At 38.4% G+C, this 24,877-nt stretch overlaps 1 protein-coding gene and 1 long non-coding RNA gene across 2 annotated transcripts in view; both read right to left on the bottom strand.

Annotated features, from left to right (window-relative positions):
* The window catches only part of LOC119895263 (F-BAR and double SH3 domains protein 2-like), a 41,419-nt gene extending 19,521 nt beyond the window's left edge, over positions 1-21,898 (bottom strand). The window contains exons 1-5 of the mRNA XM_038708246.1: positions 21,699-21,898; positions 17,975-18,072; positions 13,801-13,846; positions 6,614-6,690; positions 4,134-4,278 (exon numbers count right to left, since the gene is read on the bottom strand). Of these exons, the coding sequence (XP_038564174.1) occupies positions 4,134-4,278; positions 6,614-6,690; positions 13,801-13,846; positions 17,975-18,072; positions 21,699-21,719 (387 nt within the window). The 5' untranslated portion in view covers positions 21,720-21,898. The remainder of the gene's footprint in view (positions 1-4,133; positions 4,279-6,613; positions 6,691-13,800; positions 13,847-17,974; positions 18,073-21,698) is intronic.
* LOC119895264 lies at positions 10,569-12,146 on the bottom strand. Its single transcript, XR_005443051.1, has 2 exons — positions 11,062-12,146; positions 10,569-10,860 (listed from the first exon to the last, which is right to left on the bottom strand). It is a non-coding gene; the product is annotated as an uncharacterized LOC119895264 (long non-coding RNA).
* Positions 21,899-24,877: the final 2,979 nt, after the last annotated feature.

Below are 24,877 nucleotides of genomic sequence, written 5' to 3'. Positions count from 1 at the left end.
AGTGGTGAGTATTACACAACGTTGCATCGTGTTCCAGCTCTGTTGCATCTCAATAAGATGTGGTAACATAAATTGTGGCTGTACTGGTCTTAAATACTGTTCTACCCACCTTACTAGTGTAAATAAGAATACAGAGTAGCATACATCCACATCAGGCTGGTAAAATGTATGAATAATCATTCTTGTTTTGCAAACAGTGACAGATATTCCCAGTGAGGGTCCGGGACTGTGTGGCATTTATAAATTTTTGTTCCCTCCTTTGATCCATCTCTTCACACAGAATATCTGTCAATTTGTATTTCTGTGTATGATGATGACGTCACGATCAGCACCGCAGCCCAGCAAGTTAACAACTAATTTATGAGCTGTGATAAAAACTTTATACTTGTTTAATTATCTGACAACAGAAACAGAAAAATATGTAAATGAGAACAACCATATTGTGAGTTGGGCTTTACTGAACACAGTGTGGCTGAGCATCTAAATTATTAGTTCTGCTGCAAAGTTAATCCCGGGCTGCATGCAAATCAGGGTAGATCATACTCCAGTTCAGAGGGTAGTGATAATGCACATAACACTGTTTAATAACAGCTTAAAAAATAATAACTTTAGCAGGTTATCTTATCTCTCTCAACCATACAAATCAATGCTCTCTCGTCCTCACAGATCATTCAGTGAAAGAGAGATGGTTTTAGTGTAATTTTAATATCAAATTCTGCAGAAACTAGTTCCACAGACTATTAAGGTTCTTGGGAGAAGTAAGTGTATGTATGAGTATTAGAGAGAAAGATTTCTTTACACCTTTGCAACGTCTGGCTAGAATGCGTCTCACTGTCAGATTTCAATCTATCTCTAATAGGGCTGAACGATTATTCGTTTTCACATTGAAATTTCGATTTGGGAAGACAGCGATTAAAATGTAGGTTAATTATACAGCGCATCTGACGTTTTAAACAGTCACGCAGTTACAAATTCATTCCATTGTCATCCTTGTGTGACATGCGCCTCCTGCCCTACTCACCAATCAGAGTGGGAACAGGGCGTGTACATTTTACAACAAGAAACGAAATTAGAGGAAAATGTTGGATAATGGCGCCAGGTGAACAGACACAGGCTGTGGCTGGTTTTGTCCGGCGTCAACTCACACTGAAGTGTTTCAGCAGCGGAGCGTTTAGCCTACACGTTGTTAATTTGTCATTTTGTGTTCTTCATCTATGGATAACAGCTCTGTGAGCCCGTCCCGTTACGCTCTCTGCAAAAATTGCAAATCAAATCGTAATCGCAATATCTGGCAGAAAAATCACAATTAGATTTTTTTCCCCCCAATGTTTCTTGGATGCAGTTAGACTTAGCTTTAAGGATATTGGATAGTTATTATGATCCACCCAAGATGCATGAGGTAATTAAGTGTAAATGGAGGGTATAAACGTAAAAATTAAAAAACATAAAGTTAAAATATTTGAACTCATCTACAATGTTAGTTATATACAGTGGGGGAAAAAAGTATTTGACCCCTTGCTGATTTTGCAGGTTTGCCCACTTACAAAGAATGCAACAATCTACAATTTTAATCATATGTACATTCTAACAGTGAAAGACAGAATCCCAAAGAAAATTCCAGAAAATCACATCATATGAATTTATAAAAATTGATAACCATCTGATGAGGAAAAACAAGTATTTGACCCCCTACCAAACAGCATGTATTCTGGCTCCTACAAGCCAGTTAGTCTTTCTTCAAGACACAGCCCCAATCCCAACCAATTATCTACATCAAATACACCTGCCTCACCTCGTTACCTGTATAAAAGACACCTGTCAACACCCAAACAACCAGCATCCAACATCACCACCATGGGCAAGACCAAAGAGCTTTCTACGGACATCAGGGACAAGATTGTTGATCTGCACAAGGCTGGGATGGGCTACAAGAGAATCGGAAAGCAACTTGGAGAGAAAAGATCAACTGTCGGTGCAGTTATCAGGAAATGGAAGAAGCACCACACCACCGCCAACCTCCCTCGGTCTGGGCCTCCACACAAGATCTCGCCTCGTGGGGTGTCCCTGATCATGTGAACGGTGAGGAATCATCCCAAAACCACAAGGGGGGAACTGATGAATCAACTGAAGGCAGCTGGGACCACAGTTACAAAAGAAACGGTTGGTAACACTACGCCGTCATGGATTGAAATCCTGCAGCGCACGCAAGGTCCCCCTGCTCAAGAAGAAACATGTACAGGCCCGCATGAAGTTCGCCATTCACCACCTGGACGACTCAGAAGAGGCCTGAAAGAAGGTGATGTGGTCAGATGAGACCAAAATAGAACTTTTTGGCCTCAACTCAACTCGTCGTGTTTGGAGGGCAAAGAACACAGAGTACAACCCAAAGAACACCATCAACAACAACATCATGCTTTGGGGGTGCTTTTCAGCCAAGGGGACGGGACAAATCGTATTGAGGGGAGGATGGACGGGGCCATGTATCGTGGAATTCTGGACCAACATCTCCTTCCCTCAGTGAGAGAGCTGAAGATGGGTCGAGGATGGGTGTTTCAGCACAACAACGACCCTAAGCACACCGCCAAAGCAACAAAAGAGTGGCTGAAGAAGCAGCACATCAAGGTTCTGGAGTGGCCTAGCCAGTCTCCAGACCTGAATCCAATTGAAAATCTTTGGAGGGAGCTTAAAATTTGAGTTGCCAGGCGACAACCTCGGAACCTGAATGATTTGGAGGCTGTCTGCAGGGAGGAGTGGGCCAACATCCCTGCCGAAATGTGCACAAACCTTGTCACCAACTATAAAAACCGTTTGACATCTGTGCTGGCCAATAATGGCTTTTCTACAAAATATTAACATGCTGTTTGTCCAGGGGGTCAAATACTTGTTTTTCCTCATCAGATGGTTATCAATTTTAATAAATTCATATGATGTGATTTTCTGGAATTTTCTTTGGGATTCTGTCTTTCACTGTTAGAATGTACATATGATTAAAATTATAGATCGTTGCATTCTTTGTAAGTGGGCAAACCTGCAAAATCAGCAAGGGGTCAAATACTTATTTCCCCCACTGTACATTGTAATCCGTGTATCATGTTTCTAAACTAGGGCTGGGCACGTTAATGCGTTAATTAATTAACGCCGACAATTATTTTATCGCACGTTAACGCATTATTTTTTTAATTATTATTATTTTGAAAGTCCATTGTTCACTGGCTCTGAATACACATACAGTCAATCCAAGGTTCACAGGACGGGTAGGATGTTGATGATCCTGCAAACCACCCACCCAAACAAGCAGCGGAGGGAGGTTTCGGCAGACTATGCTGGATGCAGCGTGTGGGAGAAGTAAGACAGCGCTCCACGAGTAAACGGCAGGCTCTCTGTTGTAGCCTATTAACTTAAGTTAAAATTATAGGCTACCTGTAGGCCTACATCTCGTTTTAGTTGTTGATGTCCAATTTAGTAAACAGTATTAGATTCTGGAAACTCACAAACAGTGAGGATCATTCTCTCTTCCAATGATTTGTGCTGTGCGTCGCGAACAAAGAGTTCAAGACAATTAAATTTCGGCAGCTGGCGGGTGTGTGCGTGAGGCGAGCACAACCACGACAGTTTCAGGGGAACGCACCAGCTTGTCGCTGCACCTTGTGCTCGACCACTTCACCTCACTCTAACAGTGAAACTTGCTTCTGAACATAGACTGTTCATGCTGCTCCCAGATAAAAGAAAAATGTTTCTGCTGATACCTGTTCAGAAAACCCCCCCAAGAAAACTGGACTCTGATGGTAACTTGTTTTACCAAGCTAGATAAAAGGTAATGCACTGGCAGTGGCAAATAGCTTTGGTTTAATATTTGACTACATTAAATGTTTAAGTTGAGATTTGCAAGAAATATTTTATTGTTACTGTCTAAAGGGAATACTGCTGTTAAAAACCACATTATTTGTTTAAAGAGTTTTGTTAAAGTGAATTCATTATTCAATTTTGCGCATAACAGTGTGATTAATCACAAGAACATCATGAGATTAATCCCGATTAAAAAATTTTAAGCTGTGAAAACGATTGTGGGAATAAAAAAAATGACTGAAAAGTGACTGAAACCTCAGCAGAGTTGTAAGATTGACCAGTATTACCTTCCTCAGCTGCTGTTCCTTCTGCAGCCTGAACGTCTTGGCTGGATCGGCAACCTGGACTTTGTAGTTTTCACAGGCGCTGATTCTAGACTGGGTGACCTGGACCGTGCCCTCCAGATAGGCCCTCCATACACAATACATGTTCCTGAACAAAACATTTAAAAAAATATAAGAATAATGTTTTTAGTACTTTAGTTTCTCGTACCCAAATGATCACTTTGGAGCTGCATGATTAATTGAATTAAGATCACAATCTCCGTTCAGGCATTTACGCGATCTCATTTTTATGTGACAATGACTCTGGCATGTTTCCATTGGCCCATTTGTCACTGCACCAAAACTACACATGACAAGCTGTGCACCGGAAGGACTCATTTTTAATCTGCTAATTATTTTCCCGATTAATCCATTATTTTTGTCAGAAAAATGCCATTCTGACAGACCAAGGTGACGCCTTCAGATGTCTTGTTTTATACATCCAACAGTCCAAAAACCCAAAGATATTCCATTCACTGTCATGTTTGACAAACAAAAACAAAAAATCCTTATATTCCAGAAGCTTGAAACAGCAAACCTTTGTCATCATGCAGATCTAATGAAATGCAGTTAGCATCTAACCAGAAGTGCAGTTTTGCTATAGGGTAACATGGGGTAAACATTTCTCAACATTTCTTCTGGCTGCCGCTAGTCTCACTGAACTAAAAATTTCCTCTGTTTCATCACAATATTTTTAATTATTTGATCATATATCATCACTATTTAAAAGTCTGACAAATTAATTTGTCAACTGTAGCTATTTATTTTATTTTATTTTATAATAAGTTACCCAAAGCATTGGCTTCTTAAAGATACAAATCAATAAGATGTTCTTTAATGTTTCAGAAAATAGACATTAAGCTCAGGGGGGGGCATCTTACCACATGGGTTTGGGGGGGGGGGGGGGGGGGGGGGGGGCATCTTACCCCACTAGCTGGGAAAGATGCCTTTCTCCTAATTTACATTTGATTAAATTCTAATTACTTTCTCAACTGTAGGTATTTATTTTACTTTATATTATGTTACCCTAAGCATGGCCATCTCCAAGATACAAAAAAACCCTATAAAATATTATTTTATGTGTCAGCAAATAGACATTTAGCTTACCCCACTCTACCCTATCTTACAATATGTACAGTGGAGTTATAATGGGTGGATATTATATACTATCTGTGAGTTTGTTAAAAGTGTATAAGAAGTGGCAGGGTTACAGAATGAAAAGTGCAAATTATATGTACAGCGTACAGCATGAACAGTATCTACACATTGTGTAAGTGTAACAACGTATTCACAGGTTATATATACACAGTTGGTTATATGTACAGTAACATTATTAAATAGTGTAGTGTGTGCAAAAATATTAAAAGTGCAAGTAACATGTATGTTAATGTACTGTGAGCAGTGCTGTATGGGTGCAAAGGTGATATTTGATGGAAGGTGTGGAGTTCAGCAGGGTCACAGCTCTTCCTGAGCCTGCTGGTGCAAAAGATTAGGCTCCTGTAACGCCTGTCGGTTGGGAGGAGGGTGAAAAGTCCATGTTTAGGGTGGAAGGCATCCTTATGGAGATCCAATTGACATGTGAGCATCAGTTAGGTTGTGTCTCATTCTCAACAGCGGAAGAGGCTGTAAAGACTTTGCTGAATAGTTGCCCCTGTTATTTATTGTTAGGACGCTTCAGTGAACTTTTCATATTCTTCATTTTGACCCTTGACCCCTTTGAAGTCAGAAAGGTCAATGACATGGTTTTATCTGAGCAAAACCTGAGTAAATGTTACTTTGAGTAAATCTTTGTTGTCTTACTTGCTTTCTAGCCCATTTTATTTATTTATTATGAGGTTGTTGTGAACTCGTAGTTGCGGTCTGTTTCAGCATAAACCTCACAGATGTGACTGATTAGTTGTGTTACTGGTCTGTGATGAACTCTCATATTACACGGCTTCAGAAATCTGATCATACATCTCAAATTGAACTATTCACAGCAAATAAAAAAATCAGTTCGGGTTACTCTGAAAATATTTCAAGCTAATGAGAGACAGCGAGAGGTAGATAAATGTAAAAAAAAAAAAACACAGATATGCAGTTTTTTTTAATCCTGGGACTGACATCATTAACAGTCTGAGCGTGTACAGACAGAGGGTCCTTGAGGATCAAACAGGATCAATCAAAATTATTTATTATAAAATATTTCTCATATTTATTCATCTCTAAGAATTGTAGACAAAATTCCTGATCACAATTCTCGATGGAAAAAAAAGGGGCGATTCTCATTTTGGCCAAAACTGTGCAGCCATTTTGAAGCTATGAAACACATACTCCAATAAGTAAAGCTAGTTTATGTATTTCCAAAAATATATAAATTATCAAAAACATGTACCAGTAGAGGAAAAACACAACTACTAAATAATGCAAATTCAAACAATGCTCCCTTAGGAGAAAGCTGTTACCTGTGGTCTGCTTGTTCTTCGGTCAGACTCTCGGGCCATTCCCTCTTTAGATACTGATTTGCCAACTTCTGGAGGGCCTGGGAGAGAAAAAGTGAGAGACAAAAGCAAGGATGACCTTTCAACTTTGACACCTAAACATGTTTCCGGTGTCTCATCCTCAAACAAGACATGCTCGGAAGACTGTGCCCCCTGCCACCCTTGTCCCATAAACCACCAGACAGCCACAGCATGTAGACCGAAGCGCATAAAGAGTAAAGTCAGTAAAATATCAACTTTTCTTCAGTCTTGTTATTGTATGTATAAGATTCATTTATCAATCACTGCACCAATGAGAGACACACCACACTAAAAATCCACATTCATTAAAAAGTAATTTCTGGTTACAGTCAGTTACTTTGTGAAAAGATTCATGGACTCATTCACCTGTTAACCATAGTTTAAAGCTTGGCTCACTTTTGGATTTTTTATGCTGACGTGGGCTCATTTCTGGAAGAAAAATGTAATTTATTTAGACCACGTTCACCTCTGGAGATATATTAGGTTCCTTTACCTCGGCCAACAGTGAGGTTAACCTTTGAAGAACCAAAATAGCAGACGATTGAGTAAACATGAAAAAAAGTCAGTAGGATATCTCTGGTGTTTCTGAGTGTATGGTATGTAGATGTACTTCTGCTGTAACAAGTATAAACTGATGGAAAGAGAGCTTGAATTTAGACCCATAAAAGACCCATAAAAGACTTAAAAAAAGCTTTTTGGCTTAATTGACCTTTGCTGTTTTTTTACTGGGTATAAAATTATTTTATATCTATGTATAGGCCAAAACTGGTACATTAAAAGTTAGTTTGAACAAACAAAATCATTACCACAGTTATTTGGTTTAAACTGGCCTGAAGAAAACAATAAAGTTACTGACATGAGTAAAGCCTGGGTGACAATCTGGGAGCGTGGAAGACATTCACCAGACAGGGAGGAAGGAGGATAATACACTATGTGTGGGAATTGTAGGAACCAGTATGATTGGAGTTTGACCTACACTAAAGGACCAAAAGTCGGTAGTCGGTAAAAATATCAAATAAAATCAGTACCTTTGAGTCACTGATTACTGACTGTAAACAGATTAAACAATAACCACGTTAAGATAAACGCATTCTCTATTGTACTGATAACCTGAACAGTTAGTGTATAAATGTAGTCATTTCTTATTATAATTTCCTACTATGCCTCTGCTGTCTCTCAGCAAGGAAACAGTGTTGAAGCACAAAGTAGTTGATTTGTCTAAGTCAGTCATATTAACTTCAATTGCCCAGAACAACGAGAGAAAAACGAAAAAGAGGGACGGGTGAGCGAGAAACAGAGAGGGACGAGCAAGAGGATGTTCAGCGAATGCTCTACGGCGCTCTGCAATCAAATACGATTTTAAATAGTAGAAGAAACGGAAAATCAATAAGTGGCGGTCAGCGTTGATATTGTGGCCGGCTGCCACAAATAACTGAACGTATGGGAAACACTGATACAGCTATTATTTTATATTTTCTATTTATCGGTACTTATTGCTATCCTTATGCTGCAGCAACAACCGAAGTTCCCATCTGGGGATCAATAAAGGCTTGTTTTATCAACTTTGTTATATCATGCTGATCCTACAATTCATGACAGGACTTTTAGGTGTTACTCCAATTTCAAAATGGTGTTTAATAAAAAAAAATCCCTCCAAAATGACACTCACAGAATCCACAGCATGAGTTCAGAATAAACTACAATACTAACATTTTGTTTATATAACACTATATAACGGTTCTAAAATAGACTTTATAGTGTACATACACAAGAGCACTGATGATGCAAATTAGAGGACAAGAAATGCTAAATAAAACTAGCTTACATAAGTTAAAAAGAGAAATGACACATACAAGTTATAAACTCAATAGGAATATAAAATTCAATTCAGGTCAGAGTGCTTTGAGTTGATCACAGTGTCAAGGCAAATTAAATATGTGGGGGAAAAGGATTTATATTGCTTGTTCTTCCAGATACAAGCTGGCTTTCCACTTCAAATGGTTGTTAGAAAGATAAACTCACTTAAGTGAGTTGTGCTTTAGGGCCCCAACAAGTGCCATCAAGGAAATGTGCCCATCTATCCTTCCTCTGTCCACTGTGAAAAGGCAAGCCCCGTTATGCGGTCCCGATGCAGGCCAGGCCATGGCTCTGAACTCAATGGTCTTGGTGCCAAAATTTCAAAGGCGCTACAAACCCGGCCATTGTAGGATTCAGATTGAGAGAGAAACGCCAACTGAGCTAGCCTAGTAGACACGCCTGAACAGTGTGATGGGAACAAGGGAAGGGGAGGAGGAGGAGGGATGCTAGGACGGCAGAGGAAGAGCCACACAGAGGAGGACATTTTATCACACTGTGTGATTTGAATAGCAATCGGCTAATGGCTAAAGCAGCTTGCAGGTGTAAGAGACCCAGAAAAAGGCACCTAAAGAGAAGAGATTTGAAAAAAAAAAAAAAAAAAAAAAAAAAGAGAAGAAGAGGAGAGTGGGAACGAAGTGTTCCAGAGACACTCTGACCCACTTTGATTCATCTATTGACAGTGGGTGTCTAATTGATCACACAACTAACAGGCATCGCAACTCTGACACACAGAACACATTTTAAACTGAAGCACACAATGAAGACATTTCCTTCATACAGAATTAATCAATCTGACAATTATTTTCTCCATTAACTCAAAAATTGTTTCGTCTATAAAATGTAGGAAAATTGGGGGAAATGGCCATAAAAACACATTTTTGCTCGTGTTGCTGCTCTGTTTCAACTATAATAATAATTAAGAAACATTATTTTGCTGGATCACTGAAATTACAGTTTTTACAGTACTCTGAGGTATAAAGGTTTTACGTTATGCCAGGATATTTAGAAATCCCGAAAGTATGCCTTTTAATGCCGTCAAAAATACAGAAGCTCCTTTTTCTATTAAATTAAATTATACAGCGATGCTGTATTGAGGTGATGTATTGTAGTGTGCACCCTCAACGTAGGTGGGCTGGGCCAAGTGAAAATACCTGACTTCAACGCGACAACCCTCTTCACTTTTACATCAGCAGGTAAACAACTCACTAACAGGAGCTTTAGTTGTAGCTTTGATTCGCTGACAAACCATAATCTACACTGTACATTTACTACTTAATTCCCAGGGTCCCTGATTTCCCGTATTTCTTTGTCCCCTTCATTGCCTTCATTAGTGTTTCTGGCATTGTACAGTGTGTAGATGCCCTACCACTCTCTCTCTAATATTTCCGCCCAAACAACTAGCATGCATTGATGCAGAAGAGAGCCACGCTTCCTGCTTTTTTACATATACCATTTATACCCCTGTATAATGTCAGGAAGGTATGAAAAAATAAAAAACGTCAAAGTCTACTCTGAGGTTTAGTGTAGCACTTCTGCTTCATTGTCCTTGTTCTGAGACAACGTAAATCTTTTATGCGAGGTGACACGATAACATGGACCCAGCCAAGCAACATAAATAATGTACAAACAGGTGTAAGAGATTTTCAACTGCAGGAGCCAGATACACATCATTTCACCTTTTAGCTCCTCTAGACTGGAGAACAAATAATTTGCAATCTATGTAGGTACATTGAAGTATTCAATTTAAGATGTATTTTTAACCCAAGTCCATTTAGATTTAAAAAAGGTCATGGATGTTTCATAGAGCGAGATAACCAGTTAAACCAGGTTAAACCATGGAAACTTCACCACCAGACTAGGACTGGGTAGGTATAGTCTAATTCGATTTTCAATTTTGGGATTTGAATATTCAGGGTTTTTTGCACACCTGAGCACCTCTCATATCAGTGAACGTAATGTTCCAGTTCACATCAAAGGGAAAACAAAATGAAGACTTCAGCTGTGTGGGAGCACTTTAAACTGAGTGATGACAACAGCAGCGTGGCAGTTATGGGGTTTAATAATTTCACAATATAGTCTAATTGCCTACATTTTAAAATGAATCAGTAAACTGTGGGCTACAACAAACAGCAACATAATGAACACATCTATAATTCTATTAGGCCTATTCTAGAAGAAGAACATTTAATAGGCTTTAACAAAAGTTAAAATCAAAGTTTAACTCAACAAACTTGCGGACTCATGGCCACCGTTATCTCTCCCCCATCAGATTCTCCCTCACTCATGCCAAAATTTCTTGGGTATTCATCCTTCTTCTGCTGTTCTGCGTGTATCTATCAAATACAAAGCTTGTGAAATGACTGCGTATCAACAAACGTTTATAAAATTGGTGTAAAGCGACTGTTAGCTGTGCTTATTACACAATAGATTTACTGATTGCTGTTGAGATGTAAAGAGAATTTCAACAAACAACAAAAAATGCTTCTGAAATAAATCACCTACTCTAGCTCTAAGCAGTGTTGCTGTCAATTTACCAGATTGCTTTCTCATAAGTTCCTCCTCGACATTTCTTCTTTACTGCTGCAATATGAACAATTATTAATTTGCAGTTTGTGTAAAATTCAGTGAAAATGTCCAAACTGGCCCAATTAGCCATTTTCCCTCCCCAGTGTCATGTGACTCGTTAGTGTTATAAGGTCTCAGGCGTGAATAGGGAGCAGGTGTGTTAAATTTGGTGTTATTGTCTCACACTCCCTCATACTGGTCACTGCCATGAAAATGTCAAATATATACTGCGCTGTGATTAGACAGCTGCGTATTCAGGGTGTGGCATAGCAAAGACTTAATTATCGTGTCATCTTAAAATCTGAGCTACAACTGTGCATTTATATTTAATAATGTATGATATCACACTGTACGGATCAATTGAGTGGCCACAGAGTGAAACTCACACAGAACTCAAGCACAAAATTCCCAGTCGGTTCTTCTCATAGAATCCAATAAAGTTTATTTACACAATCCTCCTCAATAATGTTGAAAAGGGAAAGAAAGGCAACATGACTTCTTTGCAATTCTATCATAAACTGAAAGTAACAAGAAAAAAGAAAACTCTTGCCGCAGTTGGCTGACAATATGGTTTCTGCTCAGCAACGAAGTTCAGTTTTATCTCTCAGCACAGTCTCAGTCAGAACTTTTAATCACAACATGCAAAATATTACTCCAAAAATGTCCAAACAAGCTGACTACAGTTTATTACTGATCTTGGGACAGCAGCCAACTGCTCAAATTGTAACACAGCCAACCAAAATTTCTGACATGCCAGAAATCTTTGCCTGAGATCCCAGTTGTTGATCGTTTAGCTGATTAATAGGCATCGTTACACCCCCACCACCCAAAACTGAACATCAAATGACAACCAGAATTTATTGGGGGGGGTGTTTCAATAAAATAAAGCTAATAAATAAGTTTGATCCCTGGCTTTAGCCTCAGAGTAAGCAACATTTTCACCATTTGTTCTCTCTTTAAATGTCACTTAAATTAACAGCGAGGTATTTTAACAGTATTTTCACCAGATGAGAGCTGTTATGTCGCTTGTACAAACCAAAGAACCAAGGAACATCCTCCAACTTTTTTTTCCTCTTAAAAAGTCTCTTTTTTTCTTGCTATAAAATAAATTACCTGTCTGCGGTCCTATTTGATACTTCAAAGTTCTTTAATGGTATGTTGCATCTCATACATCATCATCTATAAACAGGATGTTATGATTACAAACAGAGCTGCAACAAACTGGAGTTCAACTGATCCGAGTTAATCTACAGCATGCTGCCAAAATGGATCTTTTGCTTTGAATAATATATTCTCCACATTTTATTTTCTTTACAGTATGTGTTGAACTGTGGTCACAAAGATCCAACTTTTGTCTATACATGTCTGTTTTCTTCACTATAAATTAAGGCTGAAACAATTCAGAGACAACTAGGGCAGCAGCTAACGATGATTTTAGTATTTGAAGCTTCAATAGATTTTTTCAACAATTCATCGATGCGTCATTTAAGAAGTACTTTTGCCTGGCAGCGGCGTTGTTTGTTATTATAAAGATAGGAATTATAAAGACAAAGAATCTGGGTGAAAGGATGGATTAGCACACGCAGGTAGCAGGAAACATCTGAGCTACAGAGAGAGCTGCAGGTGAGTTAAAAGGTTACAACTCACGGCCCAAAAAGGAGAACAACAAACGCACGTGTGCACATTTTCAGCTGAGGTCTGCGGTTTACTTTGGCTAGCCTTCAACTCAACAATCAATCATGATTTCAGTTAAATGCTAAAGTTGCTGTTACGGTTACCATGTCTGTGGTCCGCTGGCAGAACACCGGCTGCTTTCTGATCAGGTGCCGCCGTGCTGTTGCCGAGGCACCATAGATTTCATTTTACGTTGGACGGACGGTAACATTACAGAGTTGTTGTTTTCTTTAGCTTGAAATAATTCCATACTTTGGACACTTTCTTCTTTGTCCCTCGCTATTTTCTCTCACTTCCTCCACTTTGCAAACGGCGGCATAATAATCACGTTAATTGATTTAATCGATGAATTGTTTCAGCCCTAGAGACAACAACTCTCCAAGCTAAAGTATTTCTTATCCGATTACTCAATGCACTAATCTGTAGAATACTAGATTACTATAATAATTGATATCTGCAGCCTTAATGCTTGATGTCTCAGGTCTGTTTCAAAGTCATGAAATAAATTTGTTTGGCTCATTTAGCTCAGGCCAACAAGCCACCTTTTTGAAACATCCCTCAGGACCAGATGCACAAGGCAAAGATGTAAGGTTGCTAGTTGGAGAGCTACAGACGTGCCCCCTCTCTTCACAGAGGCGGTGGACATTCCTCACAGGGCTGCAAAAACCTCAGAGCCAAAAGGGCATGAAGGGATTTCCAGATAATAAATTGATGTCAACAGGAAGTTGCGGGCAAAAACAACACAGCGAGGAAGAAACGAGCCAGTGGATCACTAGTAGATGTTGTTTCTCTCTCAGTTGTGGTGTTTTTTTTCTGTGGCTGGTTACCATTCATGAGCTATCTGGCCACATGAGGACAAAGCTTTCTTAGGGCCACATCCTCAACCCCACTGTCATATGGTGTCTTTGGAGGACAGTATCATAAAAAACTAAACTGCATTTTTAGCAACACAAATGACAAGGCAGGGCAGGGATGATGTAAACAAGCATCAGTTGCACAGTTAGAAAGACGTCAGAGCGTTAACATTTACTTACCTGGGCGTAGTCTCTCTCTACAGCTGCCCTCTTTTGGCTAAAAGTCCTAAAGAAGAGAAAAATAGTTAATGTGAATGATAGCATCTTAAAATCACAATTAAGGAGGACACAGTAAATAATATATCTAACAAAAAATATATACAAAACAGTTATTATACAGCCGATATCCTTGATGTTATCACTGTCATCAATTAAGAAAACTGAAGTCAATAGATTAAAGTGATCATTTCTGTCCAGTTGTCCTGGGTTGAGGTGGGTTTCCCTGTAGCCCTTTCTGCATGACGGCTTTTCTTGCTAGAAGCCAAAAGTATTTCAAAGAGATATTTATCCCGTGCTATTAATAAATCTGGGATTATGTAACAAATGAGCAACTTCTATTCCACATATTTTCGTTATCTCTCCAGCGATCTCCTGTGACTGTGATAAAATCTGAAAATGATCAGCCATGTTTTTAAATCTCCTCATCTCCAGCGATGGTACTGTGCCTGAGAGCCTTTTTGTATTCATTTGTTCTTCAAAAGAGAATTCTCACCAGGACCCTGTTTGGTGGTCTTAGTCTGGTAAAAATCTTCTTCAGGCCCGATACTCTCCCTGATTTCCTTTGGTCATATTTTGAGTTTTGTACTCTGAGTGAATGCGACAGGAGAGTCTTTGATTTTGTAATCATGTTGATGAAATTAGGTTTACTCTAGGGCTGAATGATTTGGGGAAAAAATCTAATTGCGATTTTCCTGCCAGATATTGCGATTACGATTTGATTTGCTATTGTTTTTTTTAATGAAGTTAATTCAATATTAACTTCCAGTCCATTTTTGACAGAAGCCACGTCAAGCAGCACAGAGCAGATGAATCAGGCAGGAAGTCAGACACAGAACGGCATAGAGACTCCGGTTGATTTTCAAAATAAAACACCCGTTGCAGACTCCCGATAGTACATCCATCAACAATAAACACCGGTTGAACAGACAAAAAAAAGGACAATTTAACTGTGTAGCCTACTTAACCATAGTAGAAGCACAAAAATCAAGGACAACTGAATAAATAAGCAAAATCTGAATAAGTCAGCAAAATCAGGCAGGCAAAACGCTCTTATTCTGAAATGCTCCATGTGGTTATGTAACGTTAGCCTGCAGAGAGCAGAACAGGCTCACATAGAGCTGGCGAGCAGATCTGTCACACAAGGATGACAGTGGAGTGAATTTGTAGCTGCATGACTGCTTAAAATGGGTCAGATGCACTGTTTAATTAACGCACATTTTAATCGCCGTCTTCACAATTAGCTAATCGCGTTCTAGTAGGGCTTAATGATTAATTGTTAAGCCCTACTATTCTCCACTTGTTTAATTTCTTTATAAAAGTAATCTCTGACCTGGAGATATGATATCCAATGACAATTTTTCAAGGTTTTATGTATTTGAGAGATGATTTAAAGACTCACAGCCATTATCAGAAATGGTGTTATGAATTATTACACACTTCTGACTGATAAATGCTATTCTCATCATGATATGAACACATCGCAAAAGGAAGAAAAACAGAAAAAACACAGAATTACACACAAACACACACACACACACACACACACACACCCGGCCAGCAGTGGTTGTCCTGAGACCTAGGCTCAAAACCAAAGGTGACCAAGGTTTTGCAGTTGTGGCTCCCACCCCCTGGAACCGTCTTCCCCTAGTCATACCATTCATTCTCAGCCCTGGAACTCAAACCATTTTCTGATGCCCCCAAATTATATATTTAAATTATTTATTTATCCATAAACTAGTGATGACTAGTCAATCGCTTGAACTAACGACTACTTGTCGACTAAGAAAATCTTTAGTCTGGGGCAGCTGTAGGAGACAGACAGAAATAAGAATCGGTTGAAAATGTTTCATGTTTCAAGTCTGGCAGTCAAAAGCATCAATACCAGGTCTCTGTCATTACCACCGTGAGAGTTTTTAATCTCAGTAATGCACATCTTTAGATATTAAAGACCCCAATTTTATACACTTAAATTGGTAAAAAAAAAAAAAAAAAAAAATCGGTATAGTGGTGTGTTTCTGCGCCGCTAAAAACACAGCTTCCTTTGACAAACACGTGGTTGTGGTCCTGATGTTTGGTTTAGTCTGTAAGCTGGTCTGCGCTAATTAACATCCAGCAGATCAAAGAGAAACACTCAAATTGTTTATTAGAAGTCTATTAAAAGGTGCTTCATGTGTAGGTCACACCAGACCAAGGCAATTCTCATACATACAGAAAATATTGTTTTTATAGTGCTGCTTCACAGCGGATTTACAACAACAGGAACAAAGCTAACGATAACTAAAGTAAAATTTATACAAAAGTCTAAGAAAAGAAGAGAGGTCAGTGCCCTGGGAAAAAAACATGACTGCAGTAAAATCATCATTAAGTCATTAAACATGTCGAGACTTGACCCCCATATGCTCCACCCCAGCCCTAAAAATCTGGCTTACTTCCTAGGACCTTCCCTCTCTTCCTTTAGCCTGTTCCCTTCCTCTTCTCTGCATTTCAAAAGGTTCCCTCTCTTCCACTGCCCCCCCCCCCACTCACTTCCTGTCATTTTCCCAAACAAAGCTTTTGTTGACAAGCAGATGCAATTTCCAGTTTGCTGAATCATTTCTCGCCAGTGATCGGGGAGTGACCCTAACGAATTCTGTACAGGTTGTATTTTACATTGTTTCTGGCAGATGAATGTCTCTGAGCCTCCCACAGCGAACGTTTCACGGCAGTCAGAACATCTGGCAGCTCTCTTTGACCTTAACATCCAGCTGTTTGGAGGTTCAGAGCTCCGCCACCAACCACAGACAGGAAGTGGGGAGTCAGTAGGCTGTCAACTCAACCCAACACTAAAAGGCTGAAAACACAACCACAACCTTTGGCTGTTCAACCTTAAAAATGCCTACGCATCTGAACGCAGAGCTAAAACTGTCTGTGTCCAGTGTTTACCCGGCCTGATCCTAGAATTTTAAAGACTAATACACTTTTATTTTTGGGATTTAAGTTGCAGAGGGCTGCTCTTTAAATGGTGAAAACTCTTGTTAAACAACCATCAAACAATCACAGGACATCTGAGTAGCCCTTTTTTTCAGATGTGAAAGCAAAATTTACTACGATATAGCCAGATTCAGGTAGCAATCTGTAATACTCCTGTGACCCATGACCCTATTTATTTTTCATTGTTGTAATTCAGTTTCTTTTTTTAAACATAAATAGCATCACTCAAAACAGCATCCAGCATTCTTTGCACTCTTCATTGCACTAGTGTCTTGCTGTCTACACGCTGTTGTTTTATTTTTATCTGTGCATAATAGTTTCTGTTTTTTTGTTGAGCTTATTGACCTGTTTGTTTATGCTGGTTCTGTGAATGTACACTGAGAATCAAATTCTTCATATGTGTTTATTAGTTGTCAACCTTAAATTTATTGCTAACTATTTTGATAATCCATTTGAGTGATATTTTAAGAAGAAAAAAAACAGTAAAGTAAACTGAATATCTTTGAGATGTGGACAAAACAAGACATTTGAGACATTCTTGAGCTCTGAGAAACACCGATCGACATTTTTAACAATTTTCTGACATTTTATAGGCCAAACAACTAATCTGTTTAATTGGAAAATAAGTGATAGATTAATCAACAATGAAAATATTGTTAGTTGCAGCCCTAGCATGAGTACACATACCTGGCCAATAAAAGTAATTTTGATTCTGATCTATGTTACTTTTTGACCTCTATGTGTATATTGTAATAACTCAATTATCACATCACTTCTTTTGTTTATTCAAAGTCCTGATATCCCAACATCTTTACTGCAAAAACTGACCAAGAATTAGCGGTTGAGTCACTCAGTGAGGGGCTCAAGAGGACAGTCTAATAAAAGGTTAACTACCAGAGAAAACACTTGCAGCCTGACAGGAGAGTGTGTGAATGTGACTGACAGACAAGCTACACAAATCTATGTTCTACTTTTATGGCAGTAGTGTTACATCCTGTTTTACTTGAAGACGTTTTGTTAGCATCTCTAGAAAACTGAAAGTGTTTTGTTTCTTTAGAGAACTTTTCCAAAAACAGGTGTTGGAAAAAGGGGGTTCATCTTATATATGGGCAAATCCAGAACTCTGCCATCCACCTCATCTACAATTTGACTAATGACTGCTCACCTCAGGTCTTCCAGGAGGTCACACTCTGTCTGGTGTTTGATGTGTAATCTGCTCATTTGCTCTGCATGAGACTGTTTCAGCTCCTGGGTGACCCGGACCTGACGGGGGGGAAAGAAGATAGCATTTTATTAGAAATAATCCAACTTTTTCTCTCTATCTCATCCAGAAAGACAGAGGATTTTGGGGATGTTAAAATATTTCACGTGTATACCAATGACTCAACAGACCAGTGTTGATTTAGCTGAGCTCACAATTGGTGTTAGTGAAAATGAGCTACACTTGTTATCACGCAGTAGCTCTGGCCAGGTGAGAGTAAGTCTCTCTGGGATGCTAATTAGCTGTTAAGATAAATCTTGACATGCAGCAGGTCTCATCACTGATAACTGGGATTGTTGTCAACAGGGAAATAGTTCCCTATTTCAAGTATGAGCCAAATTAAAGTTCAATAATCACATGCAAAATTAAGATATATACATTAATCACCATCTATTTTGATGTCAAACTTTCTTTCCATTTAATTAATTTATTTTTGGGTTTGGACTATTGGTCAGATAAAGGCAGCAATTTCAAAACATCACCTTGGACTCTTTTTCACTATTTTCCGACATTTTATACATTAAAAACACTTAATTGACCTAAAAATTTAACTGATAATCATTTTGATATAATTGAAAAGGCCATGTCTCAATACTTTTGGTCATTGGTTCCTTCTGAAGACTTAAATCTTTAAAAACAGGTCACAAACATAACTTTACTCAAAGAGTAGTAAATAGTTTATTTGTTGGGGACTATTTTCAGCCGCGGATTAATATACATTTGGTGCTCTAGTGAGAATTTGGGGCAGCAGGACGGTGTATGTGGGATGAGTCAAAATGAACTACAATGTGTGTTCATGGTAATGAAGGAACATGTTTTGCACTGCAACCGAGTAGCTCATTTACCCGTTTTTAACCGTTTTTGTTTTTAAGATCAGGCTTTGGCTGTATAGACTGTACTTTTTAGGATTGTTGGTTTTGGTAATTTAATGTGGTTTGTTGACAATAATAAAAAATTATTTACTACCACTCAAAAGTTTTAGAACACCCCCATTTTTCTAGTTTTAATTGAAAGATAAAATAGTTCCAAGTCCAATAAAACACCTTAAATGGTACAAAAGAAAGCAGCAAACTGCCAAAGTTCAAAACAACATTTACATCACCAAAACAGACATTTCCAGAGATATAAAATTAACAATAAAATTAGGGAGATTTGTTCATTTTTTTAACTATAGGATCAGTGTGTGTCATGTAATTTGCATTTAATCTACAACGTAATGTGACAAAATGATGTTATTTTACAGCCATTATCCAACGAAGGTTAAAATGAAGGGCAACTGGACTTGGTTGAAGTTACAGCCATTAAATACTCAGTTTGACAGAGTGCAGAAACATTCTCTTTAAAACGACGTTTGGAGAATGGTTGCTTGTGTGTGACCACCACAATATGGAGCAATTCATTCACCGTTTCATGTCCAATTCAAGCACTTATGGAGAAAACAATATCAGATGAATCAATAAAGACAATAATTGTCGGTTGCAGCCAGAGTTCGGTAGCTGAGTACATCTTTCAGTGAATAGAGGGCTCGATAGCTACGCCTCACTGGTGTCTGTTTTAAGTCTACTTGACGACAAATCAAATGGATTGCTCCGGTGCTGAAGAGGCAACGCAGAAAGGTGGCTGGTATTAATGGCCAACTATGATTTAGGGCAGAATGACATATTTAATGTCCACAGCAAGATGGTGCATTGACTTACAGTGTTACTCTCCCCAGACCCAATGACACCTGAAATATAACTAATACTAGTGTAACATATGGCAGATTGAACAATTTGTCAAACAATCAGTCAGTGGGCAGAAAAATATCAAGCAGAAATGCCAATTATTCCTTAGTTTAGGCTTCTCAGTTGTGAGGATTCGGTGCATTTTTCTGTGGGCAACTTTGCTGGACGTTTCACTATTTTCTGACATTTAACAGTGCAAATAGTTTATTGAAAGGCAATCGTTAGCAGCCCTAAAATATAATGCAAGTAACAGGAAACAATGTTAATATGAGGCTCAAACAGGATATAAAACAAGATCCTGCTATTCTTCTAAAACACAAAATGAAACGGCTTAATTATTATTATTCATTTCTTGTGCTAAAAGTTCAGTTCATTCAGTAAATTTATTTCAGGAATATTTAGCTAATATGTGACCATACAGTCTGACATTTGACCAAAGCTAAACTTGCTCTTAAAATTTAAATCTATGTAGTGAAAATGAGCTTCCCTCATTGTCAAGTCAGCCACTCTGGGTTTGTAACTGTTCATCAGCTAAATTATGAAGTGCAGTGACCAGGTTGCATTCCTTTTGACTGGGGGTGTTGTCAACAGGAAAGCTGTTTTTCCTTCCTTATTTGAATTATAATCCAGATTTCAATCAGAGATCAATAATTGCACTTAAAAAAACGTTAATATTGAAAATTGTGGATGTTATAGACTATTTGGTTACAGTAATTGGATATTTATAGTAAACTTAGTTGTCAATCAAGCCCAAACCGGAACAAATAGTTCATCCTTCATGGTGGGAAATCTAAAAAGGTCCAAAGATATTAAATTATGACCCATACAAATCTTTAAAAGGTCGACATATCTTTGGCATTAAGCAAAAAAAGAAAAAGAAAAACCTGCATTTATTTGACTGCAGTAAGCAGTTAAAACGAACTGGGGTAGAAATGGTCAATTGTCTGCTGCTGAGCCATGTTTTTGAAATACGATCCCACAGAAACATTTTTCGCACAGAACCAGACTTTTGCTGAGAATTGTGTTATTACGTTTATTTGTCTAACTAAGACGCTTAAAAGACGTAGTTTACTCTTAAGTTTGGCAAAGCTAGTTAAAGTTAAGCTATATAAATACGTGACGGCAAGCTTGTTTTTTCTTTTTTACCCCTGTACGAGAAAAACAAAATGCACCATTCTAACTTGTTACCTACAAAAATCTGTCAATTTACAGATCCCTATCTCCAAACAAGCTTAAATGGCAGAGCATGACTTGACTTTGAGACTTTCTTAAAAAAAAAACGTGGATCCCCTCTTAAAAACGGTATGGATAAAAAAATAAAAAATCAAAACTCAATTTCATTTGGAAAATCTCAACTTGTGTTTTGCCTGCTTTTGCTATAAGACAGCGAATGGAAGTAACGTTAGGACCAGCGTGCACCAAAATGATATTCACTTGAACTTAAGAGTTGCTTGGTAAATTCCTTGTACGCCGATGTAACACAACTCCTCAGCAACGTAAGTCTTAAAACGAGTGCAGTTGTAAGTGCTTTATTGATATGGAAAACGATGTACTTCTCTATATACTGTCATTTTTTAAATGTGTTTGGCTGGACAGTCTCTGCATTCGAGAGGGAACGAGGCACATTAACGTTAACGGGGCTATTCTCCCTTAAAAATTGTGGCACATGGGAGTTTTTTCCCCCTTTTCCAAGTTTTCTTCAATCGCAAAACACCAGAAGCAGATTAAACAACAAACTACTAACACATTCGCAGTCGTGTAAAAACCTAAGTTTGTCGTTTGAGCCAGCCGACCAGCAACAAAGCGTAACGTTACATTATCAACCATTAAATATGCACCACTTCGTCGAGAACGTTTTCAGACAAGTAACGTTAGCTTCAACGGCTACAACGGGAAAAACTCACCTTTCTCGGTGGGGGTTGCATCCTTATTTCTTGACATAAAAAAACTTTACAAAAGACGAAAGTTTATCTTGAAATGTTTGTGCAAATGTTTCGAACAAACTGATAACTAAAGAAGGGTATTTGGATCAAGCGGCCATAGCGACTCCAGTAAGAAGCAAGTTGAGTCCCGTTGAAAACACTGTGGCCCCAGGGAACAGAAAACATACGCGTCAAGCTAGCGTCAAATAAATCAAGACACTTCCTGTTGTGTTTACAAAATAAAATCACCCCAAACAACTTGTTTTTAGTACTACTTCCGTACACACTCTTCAAAATAAAAATCGAAAACCATGTCAACAGTCATGAGCGTGTATGGGCCTGCAGACCTGCTTTAAATTTTAAAGGTTTTTAACAGAATAAGGCCTACAATTTTGATGCATATCAAAAAAAGTCGCAATAGTATGATTCTACTTAAAACATAAAAACATGTAAAATTAAAGCCAAAATAAATTACGCATCACATAGTGGTCTGAATTAAATAAATAAAACATAAACCAGTCAATATACAAATAATGGAGAAATAAATTACGTATCACACATTGAAAGATATTTTGTATAAATGAGTCTTAAGTGAGATTAAACCAGGAACAGACTCTGCAAACCTGATCTACTACTACTCATCATCATCATCTAACCTTTTTTATACAATGAGTAATACATAATAATAACAACAACAATAATAAGTAGCAACCTGTTAACAGTAAGTAGAACAATATAAATAACAGACAATAGAGTGAAAAAATAAAACAGAAAGCCTGACAGTGACATGGTAGAAGGAAACTGAGAATGGTCTAAAGAGATAAGTGTTATGTAATAATTGACATTGCAAATTATTCTATGAGGCCACAGTCCAGTCTTACTTTACAAAACACAATACACTGATCCACCTTAATGTCTTACATCCTACTTACTGTATTACTAATCAAAGTAGGGTCCAGGGACCACCAGGGGTCCATCCATAAGTAAGGCAAGGCAAGTTTATTTGTATAGCACATTTCAACAACAAGGTAATTCAAAGTGCTTTATATAAAACATAAAAGCAATAGGGAAATTTTTAAAAATTAAATAGAAAATAAAAACAGGCAGGTCTCTCACCTTTGCTTATTTAACCATTTGATTCGCCATCTCCCACTCTACCCCCCCCCCCCCCCTTTTTTTTTTACACTTAGGGACTCTAACCCTTATTCCTTAGATACAGTCGTCACTGTAAATCCAGATTGTCCACGCTACAAACTCTGGTAAAAGCGGTTGACGGCGGGACCCTGTCAGCAAGTTACTTAGGGACTCTAACCCTAACACAAAGACAGAATGTCTATTTTATTGTAATAAAACATCTAAAAGCAAAAAGGCAATCTTATCAAATGGGGGTCCGTGGTCTAATATGTGTCAGTTTAAAGGTACTTGATGTGAAAAAGTTTGAGAACCACTGTTTTAAACTATACCAAATTTATCCTTCACTGTTTTCTAAATGCCCAAGATGCAATAAAGATCATGGAGGATTGAGAGATCAGAGAGTCATTAGACATCAATACATCCACGGCTCATTCATCTATTACATAGAGACATAAAGCTGTAACCAAAATTTGGGGTGTTGTGACTTGTTATCTCAGAGTTAATTGGTCTTACTTGCTACGATAGCAGCTAAGAAATGTATTCTACTACAAGTCTGACTGAGCTCTTATATCGTACTGTGCCTCACAGAAAATCATGCTTAGTGTGAAGGACATGTTCCCAAAGTAAAGAAATGTATATTAGTGGTGACATGTGTGACTCGCCATAAACCAACTTTGACAGAGAGCCCTCTAGTGGCCATGTCATCTCTCCAAACTCAGGTCAATGGTGACATGGTGATTCCTCTGTCTTAATACATATCCATGAATGTGGTAAGCTGTTTATATTTATGTGATTCTCTTGTTGATAGTGTCATTCAAGGGCGGCGCAGTGGTTAGTACTGTCGCCTCACAGCAAGAAGGTTGTGGTTTCAAACCCCGGTTTCCCCGGCCTTTCTGTGTGGAGTTTGCATGTTCTCCCCGTGTCCACGTAGGTTCTCTCCGGGTGCTCCGGCTTCCTCCCATCCATCCATCCATCCATCCATCGTCAACCGCTTGTCCTGCGTACAGGGTCGCGGGGGCTGGAGCCAATCCCAGCTGACATCGGGCATGTCGCCACTCCATCGCAGGGCCACACATAGACAGACAACCACCCTCACTTACTTCCACACCTAAGGACAATTTAGGAGGCACCAATTAACCTAGCCTGCATGTCTTTGGATGGTGGGAGGAAGCCGGAGCAGGCGGAGAGAACCCACGCGGAAACGGGGTGTTTTGCATGTGACTGGCTAAATAATTTTATTTTTTTTTTTAAACTTTGTTAATCCATTCTTAATCTATTGCGATGTATTTAGGGTGTATTTGTTGTCATTATTCCCCCTGAAAAACTGCTAAAGCAAAATTTAAGAATGTGTTTTTACACGCTTGACTTTTCTAGTAGAAATTTGTTTTTCTCTTTTACGTTTGTGCCCCAGCTGGGTTGTCCCTCCTCTGATTGGCCCTATGCATCACATGAGTGGCCACTGCCTCTTTTATGATCCAGGGTCAAGTTTGCAGGAATATCATAAAGGTTCCCTGAGCAGTTTTCAAAATAAGACGTGGCATCATCTAATCAGCAGTTAATTTGACTCCTGTTCAGGTTGATAAGCTTACTTCAGTCACTGCTTTTTCCTAGACAGACATTGGCATAAACGTAGCCACATACTTTAAGTATTATAGGGCTGGATAAATGTAGGTATAGTAACTTCAACGTACAAGTGTGTGACATGAACATATATTTTAAAATAAGAAATTATATATATAAAATAAAAAACTAAATATGAACAAATAATCACCCCCAGAAAGGTTGTTTGTAGACAACTGATCATGCTGTAGTAGAGGCCTGATGTTATTGAAAGATATGATGTCCCCTGCAGGGCCAACATAGTGAAATATGCAATGAAACATTTTCCTTTTCTTTCACAAAATCAAGGCTCTATAAATGTAATGTCACCAAAATACTGTATCTCTGGTCCATTTATAAGCATCCAATTACTTGCAGTCTCTCCCTTTGTATAAGAAACTCGTATTGTACTGTACTGAAAAATATAC

This window comes from Micropterus salmoides, unplaced genomic scaffold, assembly GCF_014851395.1.
Source record: "Micropterus salmoides isolate LMB-PRFRI ecotype aquatic unplaced genomic scaffold, ASM1485139v1 Ms_hic_scaffold_9, whole genome shotgun sequence".
Taxonomy (NCBI): domain Eukaryota; kingdom Metazoa; phylum Chordata; class Actinopteri; order Centrarchiformes; family Centrarchidae; genus Micropterus; species Micropterus salmoides.
The sequence above is the reverse complement of the archived record's forward strand: the minus strand, read 5'-3'. Positions and strand labels throughout refer to the sequence as shown.